The 17,117-nt window shown below is 45.1% G+C and overlaps 1 protein-coding gene across 2 annotated transcripts in view; it reads left to right on the top strand.

Moving 5' to 3' along the window:
• Window positions 1-17,117, top strand: part of nfatc3a (nuclear factor of activated T cells 3a) — a 48,609-nt gene that overhangs the window by 5,273 nt on the left and 26,219 nt on the right. For both annotated transcript variants that reach the window (XM_040203798.2, XM_040203788.2), the window contains exons 2-3: window positions 10,508-11,675; window positions 15,170-15,332. In XM_040203798.2, the coding sequence (XP_040059732.2) occupies window positions 10,508-11,675; window positions 15,170-15,332 (1,331 nt within the window). The remainder of the gene's footprint in view (window positions 1-10,507; window positions 11,676-15,169; window positions 15,333-17,117) is intronic.

The following is a 17,117-nucleotide window of genomic DNA, read 5'->3' as shown; positions in this document are numbered from 1 at the left end:
TGTAGCTTCTTTCTTGATTTCTGTCTTTGGCTCATGACCATCGGAACAAGAGAATTCTTAAGCTCAGTGTTGTTGTTTTTTTTAATGAAACTCCGGGTAATGACTCCGTGATGGTTCGACATGTGCAATCTTAAATACATTTTTCCTTCTTTCTAAAGAGAAGTTTGACTTGGAGATGGGACAAGGGGGGAAAATGTGCTGTTGGAATAATTGTCGGAATATAAACTTCACTGCGCAGGTGGTTTTAATCTGGTCCGGACTGTAAATCGGCCCAAGAGGAGGCCGTTCGTCCAAATGAATTACGTTAGCAAAACACAGGATCACACAGCCAGAGTAAAAGGAAGGTTCACTCTCCTTCTCTGGAGGCAAGGATCAAGTCGAGGCAAGGATCAAGTCGGGGCTTGTTTTTGTAATAACCTGCATAATTTCTGCTGCGAACGTCCACTCAGTTCAAGCAGCATTCACCAACAGGAACCTAACAGGAACACGAGCTCAGTGCAACAGTTCTTAATGTCCTTTTAGCAGAATATTACAAAATGTGTCTGTTTATGCTACCGGTTGCTTATGTTTATAACGAATCGATTTTATCGATTATCGATAAAATCGATTATTAAAAGCGTTGGCAACGAATTTCATTATCGATGCGTTGTGTCACGCGATTATTACGTCCCTCAATGAGTTGCGGAGATGCGCGCGGAGCAAAAATAAAAATAAAGGCGCCGAGCCGACGTAGAGGAAAGAGCAGCCGGCAGTTGCTGTGAGTCACATGACGCAGGGAGAGACGTCTGTTCGACTAGTTGTCTAAGGTGTGCGAGCGTGGGGGGTCCCGGTCCACATTGTCCCGTTTTGACGTGAGGGACGTAACAAGCCTCCTGTTTACTCGTCATCCAGCTGATCAAGCTAGCCTTAGCTCGCTAATAACAGCAGTAAAGCAGTTAGCAAGACTAAGACACGTTTTTATTTACTCGCCAATTTTGGACCATTAATTTTTCAATGTGTTGTCTGATATTTTGTGCTTTGTCCCATATCGGTTATTGTTGACAAATATATTTGTGTGTGTTGTACTTTTTAATGCTGTCATATATGGTAGTCCAGTGCGCTTGTGCATATACTGTGGGTTATACGGTAGTTGATGTTATGCCTGTAAAGCGAGACACATGGTGATCCATTAAATCAACTAAGAAGCCTCTAATGCATTTATTTACAAATGCCATTTTAAATTCATCTCCTAGCACTTGGTTGTTTTTTAGCTGTATGCATTTACTTAACTTGCACTACAATGATGGTAATAATTTAATGAATATGCTTCAAGTGAACATGATGGTTTGTTTGTGAGTGTAGTATAGAGAACTAGTTCTGACAATTTTGAGGTTCTGTTTTAGAATAAAGGGTTGGAAATTAAAGCTTTTTAATGCTGTTTAAAAAAAAATCTGATTCATCGATTAATCGATTATCAAAATAATCGTTAGTTGCAGCCCTAATGTCCTCTACGTCTTTGTTTTAGGTATCTTATTATTTAATGGACCTGAGCGGAGTAGTGGACACTCTTACTCTCTGCCCAGTCTTTGAGTGTCTCTACATGCTGATGTGAATGGGATTAAAACTGCGTAATGCCCTGTTCTTCTCTTCTTTGTCTGTCCTTTTGAGTGTCTGTGTCTTCCTTTTCTCTCTCTCTCTGTGAAACTGACATCTCTTAGGGGTGAATTATTCCACTGTTCTATTCAGAGCCATTGGGAAAGCTTACTGTCAGGGTTTCCCCCTGATTATGTGAAGTAGCCAAGAAGTGAACTGATTGTCATCCGTTTGAATCACTGTGCTGTGCTTTTTTTAGCCCTCGTCTTTTGGCCACAAACAGCCAAAGGACAATTTCCCCCAACTTAACAACTCACGAATGTTTCAGGTTTAAATTGAACGCAAGGCACGGTTCTTTCAGTTTAAGGTCCTTTGAGTCCACCTGCTTCTGTTCATCTGAAGTAATGCCGCCGCATTTAATGTTAATAGTTTTTAAAACTATCAACTCACCCAACTTTATTCTTACTTGCTCCTGTACAAATTGTTTTATTTCCTTATGAAATAACAAAGACTGAAGTTTAACATGAAAATGCCCAGGGGAACTTTTTGAGGCTGTAATGGTTTTCATGCAAGTGCCCGAAAGTTACTGTGCATTTGCAACTCGGCTCGGGGCGCACAGGGTAGATGTGCCCTTCATGGGGGGCAGAGTAGTAGTAGAAGTGTAGGTCTCTGGCTTTGAGCCCAGACAAGCCATGTGGTGGAACCAAAGCAGAGGGGACCTTTCTGTTGGCTTTTTCTACGTAATCCACATATTTACTTTTTCCTTTTTTTCGTCACGTTTGTTGTTGTTTGTGCGTTTTTTTTGGTTGCCCGCCATACCGGCACAGAACATAGTAAACTCACCATCAGGAGGACCAGGGCTTCTTTCTTGTCTCAATGCCTTCTCAGGATGTGAAAGAGACCACCAGTGACATCAGAGAGACTGATCTAGCCTAATGAAATCTCCAGATGTCACCACAGCCACTTAGTGACTAGTCGAGTTTGACTTTTTTCTTTTAACGTGCCGGGACATTTTTTGTACCTGTGCGATCGCATTGGTCTTTGTCGTGTTTGGAAATAAAGACGTGACATGGGATATTTTTAACGAAAGGATCAAACTGAGAGCAGCTAGCGGAGAAGACATTATGCCCTTGTCGGTGTTGTTGTCACTGCTCCGCTTCTCTGGACAAGAGCGCGGTCCTCTCAGTCCTTGTCGTGGGAAAGACTGAAATTACATCGCTCTCATGGTGGACTATTTTGAGCTCCCAGAGAGAGTGGCAGAGGGCAGGCGGCAGGTTCTAGTGACTCGTTTGTACTTCGATCAGGAGAACCCCTCACGTCCCAGCACGTCTGCTTTCCACTGCTCGGCACTTTGAGATCTCTCCTCGAGGAGACGAGCAGAAGAATGCTGTGCGCTACATCGACAGGTGAGTGTGTTGGCACTCCCGGACTCTGGCCAGGTGTGTGTGTGTGTGTGTGTGTGTATGTTTGGACTTTTATGTTAACGGGCTGGAGTCACTACTCATACAAGCAGCTGTCGTAACAGTACCGGTTTTCCTGAAGTCTGTTCTAAACTATAATACATTTTCCATAAAATAACTTGACAAATTTGGTATATTTTATTTTCTTCCATCTGCTGAAAGTGATTATGTTATATATTCATAAAATTATTTGATTGTATTCACTGCACTTCCCACTTTGCTAACGTGCAGTAAGCTCGGGTCCCTTTTTTATCATCTTGATTCTGAAGCTTGTTGATATTAGACATAGACATTTACTGTATAGATCTAATAACATTGACCCCCACGATGTAATCCAAAAGGTTAATAAAAGAAGAGCGGAAAAGGGCGAGTGGGGTCTCACCGTTACACAAGCCAATGTAGACGTTGCAAAATGAGGCCTTCATGTATCTGGAACGAGAACGAGTTTGTGGACCTACTGGTTCTGATATTGACGTCCCCATGTGGGGCGGATCACCATGTGGGTGCCTCCTAATCCCACTGACCTGAAGAGGTCCCAGCGCCCAGCGTGATGAATGAGTCGTTTGTTTGCCGGGGCGAGGCATGAGTAACTATGTGTGGCATCTGTCTAGTTTAAATTTAGTGTAACTGAAGCTACCGCTGGCTGCGCTGTATCAACATGTCGAAGGCTGCATTACACCAGAGAGAAAGCTGTTGAACTCCCGCATCTGCTTTCATTTTTTCTCTCTTCACTCCACCTTTTACTATGAGGAATTGCTCGCTACGCCGGGGTTAGTTTGGTTTTGAATCATGTTTTAATTTAGGCTACATCTCAATGCCTTGTTTCAGTCGAGCTCTGGCTCGGGATTGGCACCGCCCCCCCCCCCCCCCCCTCGTTATGTGACCAGTGGTCCTAGAGATAAACAATGATTGGTGCGCCGCAGATGGGATACTCCACAAGTTATCTAAATTAAGTAGCTTTAGTAACTCACTTTTCAACTTGTGATGCGCTCGTTTGATTTTGAAGGAGGTGATGGGACAGATTGCAGTCGAGGCGTTTGACTGGAACCTACTACGTGGGTCAAAACCGGAATGAGGGCCATGTGGACTTTGACAGCTGGGCGCAAAGGGCGCACTAATTGTGGATAGAGGTTGTATAAATATGAAGCTGCTGATCACTATAGTAAACATATTCTAGTCATCTCGTTCTACTCAACATGTATGAACAAAAAAAATAAAGCAAAGGCGGTTTCTACTGTTTTCACTTTCATTCATTCTTTGGGAGGGGAAATCGCCTAATGCTCTTGTTTCTTTCCTTCATTATTTCCTGTCGGTTTGTCTTCTGTTGTGGTTGCCTGATGACAAGCAAGATAAAGAGGAGCAGAACTGTTCTGAGGCGCTTCCCCGACCGGAGCAGATGGTCCCGTTACTTTTATTAACCGATCCTCCTTATCTATTCACCTGCTGCTCCAGCAAACCTTGCGGGGGGGAGAATGGACCAGCAAACGGTGGGGGTTATTCGGGTGAACGGACCGGCCGAAAAGGTGGGGGGGAAGTAGTTGTTGTGGATAGACGCACGCTCGCTGTCCGCTGGTGCGAGCGAGCGTGCACACGTGTCAGTATTCTGGGCAGACTTTTGTCAATGCAGGAAAATGGTATAGACCGCGTCGTAATCGGTGGGATTCGTTACAAACTTTCTTTGAGAGTGTTGCCTGGTGCGTGCATACTGCAGTCTCACGGCGAAGACCCGCCGTTATAAATGTCAACTCCTTTCTCTTGTCTCTCCCCACTCTGCATTTCTCTCTCAAACACCTTCCGTCTCTCTCGTTTTCTCTCACACATGAAGGGGAAAAAAAGCTGTTTCCCTGTGCGTCCCTCTCCCCCTTGCTCTGCGGCTCCCTCCCCCAGTGTGACTTTTTTTTTTTTTTTTCATGCACTGTCAGCCACTGACAGATTGTTTAAATGTCACCCGTGCTAGCAGTAGCCTCTGATGTTATCTGCTCTGGGTTATTGCGGGCCATCAAGCAGCTCGTGTTCGGCCTTCAAGCCAATGTTGTAACGCGCTGCAGCTCTATCCCGCGCCACCGACAATGCATACGTAAAACCATCTGAGTCATTGTCGCTTAAATGGTAAAGAGAGGCCGGGTGCGGCTGCAGCATGCATTTTGATCTAGTTGCTCAAAAATCTGTGTTTACATGGCAACTGTGGCTTAGTGGAGGAGCGGGTCGTCTTTCCGGTGGGGTTTAATCCCTGGCTCTGTTAGTCCATGTCAGTCCAAGACATTTAACCCCACATTGCTCCTGTAGGCTTGTGTGTGAATGACAGGAACTGTTAAACCACTTTGACTGGTCGTAGGACTAGACGAGCGCTAAACTAGTACAAGACCATCTATTAACCATTTACCCCGATGTTCCCCCAAGCATACACGGTGAAAACCTCAGCGTAATCTGTGTCTGTGTTCACTGGCTTTCCCATATTGTTTTATCTCAAATCAGTTTTGTTGATGTTTAAGAAACGAGGCGTTGCCCAGTTTGTTAGATGGACGTAAAGATGAGTCTTTTTACCGGGCCTGTAAGTGCCAGATGCATCAGTGAATTTAATTTGCAGATGCACTAGCAACTATTATCACTTATGCCAGATATATATTTGGGGGATCTGGTTTTATTTCTATTGGTGGGATTAGCTCTTAATGGGCGGCTGGGAGACCACAACATTACAATTGGGGCTGTTCCCGACCAATGAAATTATCTTTTGTCGACGCTAACGCTCAATGAGTGATTAATGTAAGATCAGTTAATTTAATCGACAGATCCGCACAACTGATTTTCTCCGCAACGTATTACACAAAACAACCAGTTGTGTTTTCTAGAGACGTGCTCATAAGTTTCTTGGAAATAACTGTTTCTCCATAAAAACAATTAAATAAGTTGACTATGATCAAAATGTAAAGGGTGCAGCCCTAATATCTATCAGCCGTAGCTTTGTACCGCTAGTTTGGACGTATCCGTCAACTACGTGTTACTTGATTCTCATGAGCTAAAGAAGTTTCATTTATGTGGACGTTTAGCTCACTGCTTGAGAGGAACTTGAGTGACTGACATGTCCTGCATTATCTGGTGTTTCCAATTTAGCGACCCCGCTATAACCACTTGTCCCAGTTTTGTTTATTTTAACACTGGTGTTTTACCCGTTAATGTCACAATTAAATGTTTGTAAAGCAGACTTGCCATTTTAAAAACAGACAATTTTCATGGACAAAATATAGGTACCGATTTTTTCTGATCTTTTCAGTGTACCACATTCACCCCTAATGTACCCCAGCGGCAATTAGCAATGTGTTTGCAAGGGATCTTCGTGCGTCGGTGGCTATTTAGTTCAGGTGGTTACTTGGCACTCTATGTTTATCCCATAATGTTATCTCTGCATGAGTTTGTTAATTAGGAGCTTAATTTAGCTGCTGGCATATGTTAACATTGGCTTAGGCTGCCATTGTTAAGCCTCTGCTGGCTGCTAAGTCTCATGTGACGGCACAGGAAGGCTTTTTGATGCAACCCTAACATAACATTAAGACAAGGCAGTAACACGGCTCGGAATACACCGACGTGCTGTGTTCCTTATATTACTTGGGAGAAGTGGAGCCTGCCGCTGTCTGCATTGCCTTTTTACAGCCACAGGTGTAGGCCAACCCTGCACAATACGCGTGTGCATGTGCGTCACAAACTCTGTGTTTAGAAACGTAGGCGACCAGCCAGCCCCAGTTCTTGGAAAACCCAAGGAAGGAATTAAATTTGCTTTCGTGAGCTGTGTTGGGAATCACTGCCAATATCTATATCAACGGAAATACAATTTTCACTGAAGGTTTTTAAGACCCTGAAAGGAGGGCATTGTTTAATTGTCATTAATTATTCAATGTATTGATCAAGGTTCACTCTCCTCATCAATTTCCCGATATTGCTTTTTATTCATATTCACAGTGGGCCACTGCCTCCGTTTTGAGTTTCACAGAAATCCATGCCGGGGTTTTAAGTTATGCAAAGCTTATCCCAAATAGCTGGCATCAGGAGAGAAAAGTAAGGTGAAGAAAAGGTAGTTGTTTATTATGAACAGATGACATGAGCTTGCGGCTCACAGAAGTATGAGATGATGAAGCTGATTGATCTGCAAAGATCGGACGGAGCAGGGTGTGTCCCAGACTCGCAGACAGTGAAAGAGACAGAGACACTGAGTCAAGTCTGAAAGTCACCGGTCTGTAGCAGCTGATGCATTTGTAGAAACAGAAGCTTGTCGTCCGTAGGAACGGTGCTCAAGAACCATTTAAAATAATTTATTTTTATGAGCAATAAACATCTGGATTTCACACTTTTCATTGTCTTTTAATTGATTGTTTATCTGAGGCGTATACATCTGATCCCACTCTGTCGGTGACGTGCCGGCATCTCTGCTGCTCCGGTCGGTGGGCCGGCAGCTCTTGAGGAGGGTTGAAAGAGGAGACCTGGGCCGAACACAAAGCCTTCGGCACGGAGGATGTAAGCAGAGCCGACTCTAATCAACCTGCATGCCCACCACAAAGGGAACCCTAACTACGGTTACCCACTAGCTGCAGCAACACGTGGTGCTGCAGCTAGTAACCTAAAACGCTAATAGATGTTGGGGTATGCGCACATACATGTGCACGAGGGTACACTCGCACATACGGTAAATGCAAAACAACACAGGAAGGCACAGAGGCAGCCACCACAGGCACAGAGGAACAAACACACATTCATACACCACCCACACACACTCCGACCCGTGCACGTACACACATTCACATGGAGAGCGGTCGACTGAGAGATATTCGCATCACAACTAACGGGTGAGCCTGTCAGCTCTCTGGGAGCTATGATTCCTGTTCTCCCTCAGTACTACGCTGGGCTACAACGTGGGGCTTTGTGTCACGGCCTGGTCACAGGACACACTTTGAGTGCAGTGAGAGAGTATGGGGAGGAGGGGAGGGACAAAGACTCCCCCAAGGCGTTGTGCCGTCACCCGTGGGTCCGGCCACGACAACACAGCGGTCTTTCTGGAGTGTCACCCACAGAGATGCGCTTCAGTGAAGCATCTCTCAGCGAGGCGGAGCTATTATTATCTTAAGTCCAGCAAAGCCTCTTACAGATCTTTATTTAACCAGATTGTCTGTCTGATGTATGGATACTTGAGGAGGCTTTCAGGAACAGTGCAGAGGCCTTGCAACCAGGGCCAGTGAGGAAACAAACAACTACTACTCCTCTCTGACCTCTTGTCCTAAGGTGACTGGTGTTTGGCACTGACGACCCACCCCTTTCCTCACAGTGGTGGGATTTAAGGAGCAGGCACATCTTACCTCCGGGAGAAGAGAGGGGCAGGTAATGTGGGCGCCCCCCTGTCTGATCGGTACATGTGCAACACGCCCACCGACTTGAAGAAGAAAAAGGATAAAATAGAAAAGCAGATGTTTTGTCTTTGCACTCACCAAATAAGAATTTACTGCACTCGTTACAATCACTGGGCCAACACAGATACCAAATACAAAGTCAAAGACTTCCCCACACCGACATGTGTTTCAAACTGTGTATTTGACCCAAAAGTAGTTATGACCCGGTACTATATGATGACAGATGCTTTTAATAGAGCGAATGAATGCAATGTGTTTGTGTTTTCCTTCCATGACAATTTGTTTCAAACTGATTATAATGCTCAATTAAATTTTTATTGAAACTATATACATATTCTTTACAAAGAGGCCGGAACTCTATTCATGTTATTTTCCAAATCAGGCGACCACAGTTTTTGCTCTCAACGTCGTCCCTCCGCTGCTCTTGGTCAGCCTGTCAGAGTATCCGGTGCTGGTCTTGTGACAGGCGGGTCGAGCCGCTCTAAATAAAGCCTGCTGCTGCTGCCGCTGCTGTTGGAGAGTGAGGAGGAGACACGTACAGGAGCTCGAATGAACGCACTACCGAGCTGTGGCCTATTTATCTTACTGCGCTTGAGAGATGAAATATTTTGAATGTAAACAAATGGCTCCTATTTTGAGGCTGGTAGATACATTTAGGGAATATGCAGAGGATCTTGATTTCACAATACTCTCTTGCGCAGGCCTCACTGTGGTTTCAGCTTAGCTAATCATTCAATGAATGCTCAATCTCTTTGGCCTGTATTTGTCCCTCTGTCTTTTTGCAATTTCTAGATATTTAGAAGAGATTAATCATCGCTCTCTTTTTTTCTTTAGAAAGCAGAAGTTGAATTTATCATAGCTTAAACACTGAACGCAGGACATGACGGGAAGCTTGATGTTAAATAATTCTTTTAAATTTCTAAATGGGTTATATGTTGTTGTAAAAACGTGTGTGTGTGTGTGTAATCACACATACACATTTTAATTTCCTAATGCAATTCTAATGTGAAAATGTCTCTGCAAGTGCAATGAAGTTCCACATGTCAAACATTGGGTTACTCCCACTGGGAGCAGTAGAGCGTATCCAGTTTAGATTTATCAATAACCTCTAACAGACTAGTGCCAATGCGTACAGTGGCCTCTTGTCTATTTGTTTGTGTGTGTGTGTTGACCTTTGGTATAAATAGCCTGTCCGCGCTGGCTGTGATGACAGCGGACAGCACGCACCGCTGTGTGAATTTGTTTCCTGAGTGGTGCCGTTCATTGGTTATCCCTCTTGGAACAATGCCTGTATAACTGACCGCTACCCAGCAACACTCTGGCCTCTAATTTCCTGAAACTGGGCTCAATTGCAAGCGCAAACCCAATGGCTCAATAGCATATACACTAGGTCTGTATTCAAATATTTTGATGGAATTTTGGGCTCACAGGTAGTCCTAGTGAGAACGGACACATTACTCGTGGGTGGAATGTAGCATCATTATAATGACCTATTACAGCTTCTCTGCTTATCGCTTTTAAAACAGAGATTTCACACCACAGAGTTGAGCTTTAGCCCTACAAATATACAGCAACCTACACAGTAATACACAAATATGCTTAAATAGGCTTTCGTCTTCTTTGCTGCTTTTGAGTTGGCTTTGGATTGAAGAGAAAACCAAAGCTACAGTCTCGGATGAAACTTGCCTCGTTATTATGTTTCTACAGTTGGTTCCTGGCTGCCATACTTTGGAGTGATTTAAACTGGAGTGGGGATTAAAGCGATTTTAGTGCTTTTGTGTGATGAAAACACAACCTTAGCTGTGCCACTGCAACGCAAGGTAGCTTTCCTGGGAATTTGGCTTCAGTAGCTGTGACATAACAGTGATTAACCGTGATTAAACTCTGAAAACTATTTTTATTGAATTCAAAGTATGTAAAACCAACATAAGCTTTTAATCGACTTGATCTGGATGTTGCGGCTCAGAGTAATTTGCATTTTGCTTTGTCATTAACTCGATGAAGTCAAACTAAACATTAAGGGGGGAAAAAATAACGTCCAGAATTCTCTTTCTTAATCTTCCCTTTGTTTTCTTCTCCTAGATTTGGAGCCTGATGACAACACGTCGTTTTACATCTTAAATGTGGGCCAGCCCCAGTCTATGGTCACCAACCACCAGTCTATCGGCCTGCCTCGTCATGGCATGCAGTCCCACTCCCAGATCATCAACACCTCCCAGCGCCATCACTCCCACAAACCAGGCTCCGAGCTTCCCAGCTACGGGGCCCATGACCCCAAGTACGGCGGCTCCCCTCTGCTGCCCTCTGCTCCCTTGGAAGCGCCAAAGGCCTTTGAGTGCCCAAGTATCCAGATCACCTCCATCTCCCCCAGCTGCCAGCAGGAGATGGGCGGCAACGACGACGATCTGAGACCCAATGGTCCCGACGGGGACTACCACAGCGATAGGCCCCTGTCCAGAGATCACCTTTACTTGCCCCTGGACCACTCGTACCGGGACTCTTCGCTCAGCCCGAGTCCGTGCAGCAGCCTCTCGTCCAGGAGCTGGTTCTCTGACGCCTCCTCCTGCGAGTCGTTCTCACACGTCTACGACGACGTGGACTCGGAGCTCAACGAAGCCGCGGCCCGCTTCACCCTGGGCTCCCCTCTCACCTCCCCCGGCTGTGTCTCCCCGCAAACCGGCGGCGGGGTTCTGGAGGAGCAGCCCCACTGGCAGCACCAGCACCCCGCCTTCGTGCACTCCATTAGCCTGTCGCCTCGCCAGTCCCCCTGTCACTCGCCGCGCACCAGCGTCACTGACGAAAACTGGCTGAGCCCGCGGCCCCCTTCCAGGCCGTCCTCGCGTCCCACCTCACCCTGCGGCAAGAGGCGGCACTCCAGCGCCGACATCTGCTTCCCCGGCTCGTTGTCGCCTCACCACTCGCCCACGGCCACACCGGGACCTTCACCGCGGGGCAGCGTGACAGAGGACACCTGGGCGGGCAGTCCTTCGGTGTCACCCTTCCAGTGTTGCCCATCCGAGGCGGACATCCCGTCCAAGACAAGGAAGACCTCACAAGACAGAACGTCCATGCAGACTGGGAAAGGGGAGCTGGGGCCACACGACCAAGGAAATATGTCTCCTAATCTGGACTCTCCTTCAGACGACGGCTTGCACAGCCTGAAAAAAGATGGGCCCGGGGAACAGTTTCTTTCAGTGCCCTCTCACTTTTCGTGGAATAAACCCAAACCTGGTCATACACCAATATTCAGGTAATTGTCTGGAGAAAATAACAGTTGAAAGTTTTAACCATTTGTTTCTAAACCCAGCTCCATCTGATAGATGCAGTCACCATATCAGGTTCAATCAAAGTGCTCATGCAGATGGGGAGTGATACAATGGAGAGGAAGTGATATGAAAATTTAAATTTTGTTTAAATGTCAGTGAGGGCTTTCTCAACTGGTTTTCTGTTGCAATCCATTTGTTCTTTTCTACTTCCTGTTTGTATTCGAGAAAGACTTAGCGACAGTAGTGTCAGCAGTCCTAGTTTAGAGTAGATTCTTGATCCATTAGATCCTGTAAAAGTGTAAAAAGTAATTACTCCGTCAAGGCTAAACAATACACCTCAGTCGTAAATGTTCTTACAGTGTTGTCAGGTGTAATAAACATCGGCAACCCTTTGAGATGTTGGCGAGAATTGAAATCATTGCTGGGCAATAAATTGATATCAAACAGCATGTCAGGTATAAAAGATCTGTTGATCAATGTTCAGTAACTTTGAGCTTTGTATCAGCAGTATAAATCTGTCTCCAAAACATTGTATAGCAATACATGTTTATTGGAGTCCAGAGGGGAACACAATCTCCACATTTATAGAGCGATGGGCGCTTTCCAAACGCTATCTCTGGGTTTCTCTGGAGAGGAGTCGGCTGTCTGTTCTCCAATGTGTGCAGCAGATGAAGACATGGCTTTGTTTGTGTGCACTGGCTCCTAGCGCTGTAAATCAGCACAGGGCACATATGGCAAGGGGGCCACGGCGCGCACACACACACACACACACACACACACACAGATACATACACAAGCACATGCATAGACATAACACAAATGCTTTCTCACATCGACCTAAAACATTCTCCAGACAATAACAGGCCAGGGTAGCGGGGTCAGCCTCACGATGAGTCACTATTCGGTATTTGTCCCCTTGCCCTTGTGAAATGTCCTGAGGCCATGCCTGCGTACAATGTTCGCGTTGCTGTACAGATGGAGGCTTGTTGGGTTTGTCTGATGCATATGTACATATTTAGATTGAATATCTATTGCAAAATAATTATTTCGAAGGTTTCATCACTTCATATGTGACCGTATACTAATTGATCGGATGGAGAGGATGCTAGTAGGCCAATGTGGGCCAATGCAGACTATACAGAAGATGAGGCTGGGAGCCTGAGACATTTGAGAAAGGTTACGCTCCGTGTCGGGACCGAGCACACCGCTTCGCCTCTACGCCGCCACAAAGCTCATATTTCCCGTGTCCTCCTCTGCTCCTGTTACCGCAGCAGCCATGCAAACCCACACTTCCTGGGTGGTTATGTCACGGCCGTTGGGAGAGAAAACACAAGGATTAGGATGCCTCCATTGCACTCGAGCTGGAGCTGTTGGCAGTAGGGAACCTTAGTTTGAAAATCTAACCTAAAAGGATTTAGCGGATCATTCATTCATCTTCAGTCAGTAGTTAACCAGTAGTTAACCGTACAGTGTTTATAAAGTGGGATATGTTGGTGGCATTTGTATACATACTGTGTGATTTGCTCATATTCTTTATGTAAAGACATTTACCTACGTTGTTTTTTAATCAACTTTTTCCATGTCATTCGTGTCACATCTATAAAATGTAGCTCCGTTTGATTCTTTTTTTTAACCACAAGGCCGCATTTGGCTGCTCGGAACGTGAAAGAAAAATGGCCTTTCATTCCAAAATGCAGTCTTTCCTTTGGATTGGCTTCCAGTCCGTAGGGTGGTTCATGGGGAGAAATGGCGCCGCTGAAAGCCTGACTCGCACGTCTCCAGTCCGGTCTTGATTAGATCGGTCCGCTTGAAGCCAGCTCTTGACGGGTGTTTGGAAAGGGAAGAATTAAAGTGATCAGCCATGGCTAAAACCTTACAATCTTTCCCCAAAGAATTCTCCGTACTGTCGAAGATCCATCATGCGATTTTGGACGTGTGTGCATGCTCGGAGTCTGTAATGAAAGCGTATGCCACCGTGTGACGGGCTGCACAAAGAGCCCACAGTGGAGAGCAGTGCAGGTCCTCTTCTTCTTTTTTAGCCCACGAGGAAGCATTTACTCGCAGCTGCAGTCGACTCACTGACTCGGGCCTAACATACATCAAAATAGAGACCGACGCGCACAGACGCAGTTTGATTTATGGCTGTGTATGTTGCTGTGCTCATAGAAAACAATGTCACTTTGTAACTGCTGCCAGACAAACACCTGGATGACACACATACAGTCTAACTGGTGCTGCCTCTGTGAACATGAATGACTAATGTGTACACAGTCGGGACGCAACAAAGGCCGACAATGTGGCTTTGACTAGAATTTAAATACCTCTTCAAGTTAAACTGTAGATTTCAGTACAGATATTGTAGATGAGAATATAACACTTGTGTAAAGAGAAGTAAATGCTTAATTTGAATGAATAACAAAAGCAGAGTAAACCATTAATCTGAAAGAAAAAAAATCACAATCATAACCCAAACTGTGGATGAACCATTTTATGGACATTTTTAAATACACATTGAGAACAGATTACCTCCAGTTTTGGGTGTTTTTAAATGTCGCCAAATACAACCGAACAACAAGAGATACAAAAACATTTGGAACAGGCTACTGCCTGGTGGTTAGTTATGGTTGATAGCAGTGTTTGCTAAATGTTTTGGAGATAAACTCTCAAATGGAGAGACCTGCTTTCTCTGTGGAGAACGCCATTGAGTGTTTTACTTTGAGCAGCTGTTCAAATACGACCTACACGGATGAAAAAAAGAGGCAGGCCGAAAAAACATGCAATACCATGCATTACACATAAAAATATACACTTGTATAACACACACACACACACACACACACACATAGACAAGACAGACATCTACTCAGTGTGTGACACACACTCTCATCCTACCACCCGTTCACTGACCCACACAGTCACAAAGAAAACCCCCTTTGAGGATGATTCACCCGTAACGTCTTAACCTGACTTATAACTAGTGTTATGTTTAAGAACAGGATTAATGCATGTGGGCATTCCAGTGAGTAATCATCTGAAGGGGCAAAGATAACTAACTGCCTGCACACCTGCCTCAGACCATGAAAGGGAACATATTGTTTTGGCTGTTGGATGTTTTCAGACAGCCTTAACGTAGAAAGAGCGGCATCTACGTCACGTAGATGAACACGCATACAGAACAATTTTAAATATGCTTTCTGTGAAGGCGTGAGAGCTTTGATTTAGGGGAATTTTTACTCTTAGCGGTATTCAAATTTTCTTTCTTTGTCATTTATTCTTAAAGGCCAGGTCAGTTTATACCAGTTAATACAACCACGCACCTTTCTACTTAGTGGTATTCTTTCATAAAGTGTATGTTTTAATCATATCATGCCCTAACTTACTCTCCCTCCGTGTGTGTGTGTGTGTGTGTGTGTGTGTGTGTGTGTGTGTGTGTGTGTGTGTGTGTGTGTGTGTGTGGGGGGGGGTATTCTCCTATCAGGACATCTTCACTGCCTCCACTGGATTGGCCTCTTCCAAGCCAGTTTGGCCAGTACGACCTGAAGATAGAGGTACAACCCAAAGCCCACCACCGAGCGCACTACGAGACCGAGGGCAGCCGAGGAGCTGTCAAAGCGTCGTCGGGAGGACACCCCATCGTCAAGGTAACAAACCCTTTGGCCACTCACACGTAAATATGACTAAAATCTCTTTTGCACAATATTAACTTTGGGTTTCTGCCACATAAAAACACTATGTGAGCAGCGCCGTCTCCGCAATACGGAGGATTACATTTCTTTCTGAGGTCAGGATTGATTTAAAGCCAACAGCTTCCCGAGAGATTGAAATGGTTTTCCAGTTTGGGGAATTGCCCTCCTCAACCGTTGCAGAACTTGGCCACCCACCTGTCACCCATCGATGGCTGTTACTAAGACCAATGCTGCACCCTATGGAGAACTGGCGCTGCGGGATGATAGGTTACTGGTCAGCCTGTCAGCCTGTTTGTGGCAGGGAGACGAGGTGCAGTCGGCCTGGAGGGGGGGGAATACATAGAGAGATAGAGAGAGACCCCGTTCCCATTAATATTTCAAGAAGACCGTGACAAGCTTCTTTTGTGTGTAGAAAAAGGCCTCAGAGACAAAGCATGACCGTATTGTGGAGGCCAACCATGGCTGACTTGAGACTGCGCGTTTGGTCAGCTGATCGATCGGGCCAATAGGAGTGCCGCATGCCGTCAAATATCCTCTGCACACCTGTCCCCGCTGCATCTACTCTACTCGCTAAAAGAGGCCTCTACATACATTTCATACAAAGTTTTGTCTAAAAAAAAGAACCTTGCTTTAACTGTCATGTCCCGCTGCTATTTACTGTTATTAAGTAATGTCCATGGCTTTGTCATCGGTCCCACGGTAAGACATGCAAAGTGCTCTGGAAACACAGCTTAGTTTGTGGATGATCATTATGATTTATAATTGTTTTGTTGTTATTAGTTTTGTGCGTTGTCATTGTTTGGGACTACAGATGGGAAGGTTTGTCCTTCGGCTAACTTAGTCACCACTCATTATGCCCCATATAAACCAGGTTATACAACTTTTTCTTTTAAACGGCAACAATCACACAGCGGTGGATGCAATATTTCCCAAAAGAACCACGTTTCCCAAATTACTGCCATTTGTTGCTTTAGAAACAGCCCACGTCCTCATGCATTCAGTCATGCAGGCTCCCTCCAGGCAATCATTAACCATTTCAACCTCAGTGAGACCAAGATTCTATCCTGCCATATGTGACGATGCATAATTTAGCTGTCAAATGTTTTCAACTGAGCGTTTGCCTCGCCTGCCCTCATTCATCATCCCCAGGGGAAATGGTTTGTTGTTTTAGTGGAGGATTTGGTTTTATTGTAGTGTGAGGAAAGCACACCCTGGTTTGTTAAATGTATATGACATTGTATGATTCATTTTAGCGACTTAGTCGTTTTTGTCGCCATAAATCTTGCCAAAGATTAGAATCTATCGCAACTCCAATAATAGCTAATCGTTCTTTAGGTCAAGAATGAAAAAGAGGTGATCAGCCACAAGGCGAGATAAGTGTACTTCTACTCATACTTTACAAATCACGTTTTTCTTTTGTTGAATTGCCATACAATACAATACTTGCACAGTGGAGTTGCAAAAAGTGAAAGAGTTCCCTCTGTTCCTTCTCTGCTGCAAGAACTGCCACTACAAGGGCTGAAAGTGAAAATGAAATGTTTTTCTACTGAAAGGCACGTCTCATGACCACATGAACAAACTGGACAGAGCGGGAGAAGCACACGGCTGTGGAGCCCTGCGAGAGGAAATATATGGCTTGATGACAAGCCATATATAAGCCCCACACACACACACACAAAGTACCAGCTCACTTCATCAGCTTATTCATGCTTCAGCTTATTCATGCTTCAAATTTAAACT

The sequence above is a fragment of the Gasterosteus aculeatus genome, chromosome 12, assembly GCF_964276395.1.
Source record: "Gasterosteus aculeatus chromosome 12, fGasAcu3.hap1.1, whole genome shotgun sequence".
Classification (NCBI taxonomy): domain Eukaryota; kingdom Metazoa; phylum Chordata; class Actinopteri; order Perciformes; family Gasterosteidae; genus Gasterosteus; species Gasterosteus aculeatus.
This window is presented reverse-complemented; position numbering and strand designations above follow the sequence as displayed.